General features: G+C 39.8%; 1 protein-coding gene across 1 annotated transcript; it reads right to left on the reverse strand.

The window, feature by feature from the left end:
- Positions 1-1907: 1907 nt before the first annotated feature.
- LOC101997765 (olfactory receptor 2K2) lies at positions 1908-2849 on the reverse strand. The gene has a single exon (XM_005362227.2). It carries the CDS (start codon positions 2847-2849, stop codon positions 1908-1910), a length of 942 nt encoding a protein of 313 aa, XP_005362284.1.
- Between the last annotated feature and the right edge of the window lie 2149 nt (positions 2850-4998).

A 4998-nucleotide genomic window follows, 5' to 3' on the forward strand; every position in this document is an offset into this window, starting at 1 on the left:
ATGATCATATTTCATTGTACCCATGTATGAAATCTCAAATATAAAGAAAACTGCTAATTCCATGCTAGTAGGACTGGAGAGATTGTTTAGTGGTCAATGGCATTTGCTACTCTTACAGTGTACCAGAGTTTGGTTCCAGCACCCACATTGGTGACTTATAACCACCTGAAACTCTAGCTCCAGAGGATCTGATGCTAGAGTTTGTGACCTCTGGAGGCACTTACACACATGTATGCAGACAAGCACATGAGCACACACACACACACACACACACACAATTAAATCTTTTTTAAAAAAAAATCCAGGCTAAAAACTGATAGCAACTTTATTTCAAAAGGTCCAGATAGACATCCTTCTCATCACTACCCAACCATCAAAGAGGGATGGCCAGGTACCTACTAAATAGCTATCAAAAGTTTGGTCAATGTGTACTGCTATTTGGAAGATGTTCATGGACCACTTAGTCCTTCTCAAAAGGTACATTGAACATCTCCTCTGTGGCGACATTGTGCTTAGTCTTGGGCGTGCAGTGATAAACAATGTGATAGAGTTCTTGTGGTGGTGAACCTGCAGGACAGTGCAGAAGGCATCACCAAGGAGGTGAAATTAAAAACTACTATTCCAGCTAAGTGGTGGTGCTGAATGCCTTTATTTGCAGCACTCAGGAGGCAAAGGCAGGTGGAGCTCTGAGTTCCAGCCCAGCCTGGTCTACAGAAAGAGTTCCAGGATAGCCAGGGCTACACAGAGAAACCCTGTCTCACAAAGACAAACAAACAAACAAAAAACCTGAAAACTATTATTCCATTACAAGTTGTGATATGTTTTTTGTATGTGTTTGTATGTACAAAAATATATGGGTACATATGCATAAATGTTGAAGTCAGAAGATAACCTCAGATTGTTCCTAAATACATCCTATTTTTTGAGACAGCATCTCTTCTTGACTTGGAACACATCAAGTAGACTAAGCTGGATAGCCAGCAAGCCCCGAGCTCCATCTGCCTCTGTTTTCCCAGTTCTGAGGGAACAAGGGTGTCACAGCCCTGCTCAAGCTTTTTTGTATTTCATATGAGTGTTTGTACAGTTAGATTTGGATGGCTGAGGTGTCTAAGGAAAAAAATATTATGTCTAGAACAAATGCTTCCCCGTCAGCTATTATGAAGTCAGTCTTCCAATGAAGAAAAAAATGAACAAGTAAAAATGACTTAACATATATAAAGTATAGTTTCACAGGAACAGATTTGTTTATAAAAGACAAAGTTGGCGGGCAGGTATAAAACAGCCTTATGAGATACTTACTCGGGAAGATGGAAAATTTTATTCAGCATTTAAAAAGCTACCACCATGGAATAGAATAAGCTCTGACCAAAAAGTCAAAAGGATGCTGTCATCAAAGTCTGCACAGTACAGTGTTGACCAAGTCCTTTCAATTTTCTTTGATTTCATTTCCTTGCTTTTACAATCAATGCCAATATCTTTTTCATTCCTTTAGTTGTTTGGTTTGTATCTTTAGGCTCCTAACCCATCCTACAAGGGATTGAAGCAAAGAAGATACTTCTTCTGGTACTAAGATTCACTGACCACATTTTTGGAGCAAACACTCAGTGGCTGAATTGATGTCCTCCCTGCTATGACACACCAACGCCAAGAAATATTAGTCAGTGAACACTGGAACCTACAGCATCCATAACAAATGACTTGGTGTACAAGGACCTCATGACTGTAAAATTGCAGTGCTAATATTCAGGCCAGAATCCAAAAGGGCTCAATGGTGTTCAGAATTTCTCTGCTGAGTTCTGCTGATGGTACATTCTTGTCAAAGTCACAGGTACCCAATAAAAGACAGTCCCACGCTTGGTGCAAATGGCACATCCTTGGCAAGGTCACAGGTACCCAATCAAAGACAGTCACACGCTTGGTGCCAGTGGTACTTTGCCCAGCAGTTTTTTCACAGCCTCTTTTACTTCTTTGTTCCTTAAGCTGTAAATTATTGGGTTCAACATAGGGGTAAGCACTCCATAAAGCAACGAGATGATTTTGTCTATTTCTTGTGAGTTTGATGAAGAAGGCTTCAGGTACATGGAGAGAGCGGCCCCATAGTATAAGATCACAACAGTCAAGTGCGCACCACAAGTCGAGAAAGCTTTGTTTCTTCCCTCTGTTGAACTGATTCTCAGAATTGTTGAAAGGATGAAGCCGTAGGAAATGCAAATCAAGAGCATTGGAATGGGCAGGAGGAGAATACTGACCACCAGCATCACCATGTCCATGAGCAGTGAACCCATGCAAGCTAATTTTAGCACCGCAAGAATTTCACATGTGAAGTGATCGATGACGTTCCCACAGAGGGGAATCTGCAGGGCAAAGCTAGTTTCCAGCAGGGCAGTCAGGCAGCCTGTCACCCAGGAGATGGTGGCCATCTGCACACACACTTGCCTGTTCATGATAATGGGGTACCTCAGTGGGTTGCAGATGGCCACGTAACGGTCATAGGCCATCACAGCCAGAAGTATACACTCTGTGGATCCCATGGAAAGGGAGAGGTACATCTGGACCACACACCCAGAAAAGATAATGGTTTTCTTGGATGACAGCAAGTTCACAAGCAAAGTAGGAATGGAAGCCGATGTGTAACAGATATCCATGAAGGAAAGGTTCCCAAGAAATAGGTACATGGGGGTTTGAAGGTGTGAATCCAGGACAGTGATTAAAATCAGAGTACTGTTACCCAGGATGGTAACCAAATACATTAGAAGGCTGAAGACAAACAGAACGATCTCTAACTTTGGGTACTGGGAAAATCCTTCCAGGAAGAAAAGGCTCCAAGCAGTGAAATTTTCTCCTCGCATTTCCTTCCTAGCACTAATGTTATTCTAGAACGTAAATAAATGTAAATAAATGTTCATTTAGCTAGAAAAGGATGCTCAGACTTATTTTCATTGTTGTTTTTTTTGTAAAAAACAATAACAAGTTTATAGCCCCAAACTTCAAAAAACTCACAAAACAGACTTTAACATAACAGGTTCTTATTTTCATTGTTATAATTTCACCACACACACAAAATTGCAGGATAGTGTATTTTTTTTAATCTAAGGGAGAAAGACACGTTTGATTTAGTTGATTACTGCACCACAAGATTTAGAAAACAGTGAATCAGAAAGCAGAAAATCAATTTAATATTTTATGTCAGCCCATAATTCTGTCCTTGGACCAGCAGGTTTTCAATAAAAGCATAAAAGTGACCAAATGGAGAAAAATGTAAATGGACATTGGATAGGTCCATTTCCAACTTTGTAAACTGAACACAATTTAGAAAAGTAGGTCACATACTTGAAGAGGTGACAGTTCATACTAAAGATCAGGAATGCTCTTCAGTGGATGAAGGAAGGAATGTTGATAGAGATTAATGAATTTTTAAAACAAGCTCTGTGAGGAATAGGAGGAGGAGGAGGAGAAGAGAAGGGGAGGGGAAGGGAAGGGAGGGAAGGAAGGGAAAGAAAGAAGAGAAGAGGAGAGAAGAGGAGAGGAGAAGAGAGGAGAGGACGAGCTCTAAATGAACAACTTATAAAACTTGCTTATATAATGGTGATATTGTTTAAAACATTGTGGTTAAATTTAAGAACCATTTTATAAGTGAAACAAAAATATCCCACCTCATTTAAACACTGATATATCCATTACACAGTTTCCTTCAGGATTGAGCCCCATACCTCATATTTAAAGAATTCTTAAAAAAAAATACATATGTGTTAAAAATCCATTACTATGTGTTAAAATCCATTAATTCCTAGGAAATACGAAAATTATAGTCTTTTAGAAAATTTCTTTAAGAGATCATTGAAAACAGAACAATGGCAATGGGTTTTTGATCCTACTGCACATACTGGCTTTGGGGGAGCCTAGGCAGTTTGGATGCTCAACTTACTAAACCTGGATGGAGGTGGGCGGTCCTTGGACTTCCCACAGGTCAGGGAACCCTGATTGCTCTTCAAGCTGATGAGGGAGAGGGTCTTGATCGGGGAAGGGGGAGGGAAATGGGAGGCGGTGCCGGGGGGGGGGGGGGCGGAGATCCTTAATTGAAAAAAAAAAAAAAAAGAAAAGAAAACAGGACTAAAGATGATAGAATCGTAAAAGAAGTGCTTTGGATTTTATTTTTTCCGTGTTACATTAACAAAAATTATTCCAGAAAACTTTCTCACCTTGGCACTTACATTGCTCATCATCAGCTTCAAGCATGTTCTTTCCCGTCTGGTTCTCTGCAATGTTCCTTCAAACACACAGGCTCCCAAACATCCCCTTCACTGCCATCCTGACATGCACACTGCTATCCCTCCGCTTGCTTTCATGAAAACATCCACTCATCAGATGGTTAGTGTCGCTTCCTTTCCTTGTTTCAGGGTTTCGGTCACTGCAACCTTCTCCTTGCTCTCCACTTTTGGAAAGTTGGGCATCAACAGAGATGGTGAACACAGTAACACAGCAATGTCTTCCTGCACTGTTGACAGAGACGTCCAGTTTTACAAACTGCTTCCATTGCATTACATCACCCTCCCCTTCTCCCTCTACCACTGCTCATTTCTACTCAGTTAACAAGTTCTGTCAATGATTTTTCCCGTTTTACTAATTAATTCCTAAGCAGCTTACCCTGCAAGTCCAAAACTGAATGTATCTTTTTTCTATCTCAGAAAAAAAGTCAGAATTCCTCCATTCTATGGTAACCAAACATATAGGTTTTGCTTCTCTTCTTAATATTTTCTTCCATCAATAATAGTTGATTCTTACATTAGTTAACAAATAATTTCTTGTGAATTTTCCTGCAAAATTTAATATTTAGTAAAATCCCTGTCAAGCAAATTATTATAAAAAGTTATTTTAAATAAAAAATTGTATACTGCTGTTAAGAATAACATTAACTTGGGTGCTCAGGATTGGATGTTTTTATACTGCATAAAAATAGTAGCCAACGAAAAATGGTTCTCCCACCTGAATTCTGTGCTA

The sequence above is a fragment of the Microtus ochrogaster genome, linkage group LG5 (assembly GCF_000317375.1).
Source record: "Microtus ochrogaster isolate Prairie Vole_2 linkage group LG5, MicOch1.0, whole genome shotgun sequence".
Lineage (NCBI taxonomy): Eukaryota > Metazoa > Chordata > Mammalia > Rodentia > Cricetidae > Microtus > Microtus ochrogaster.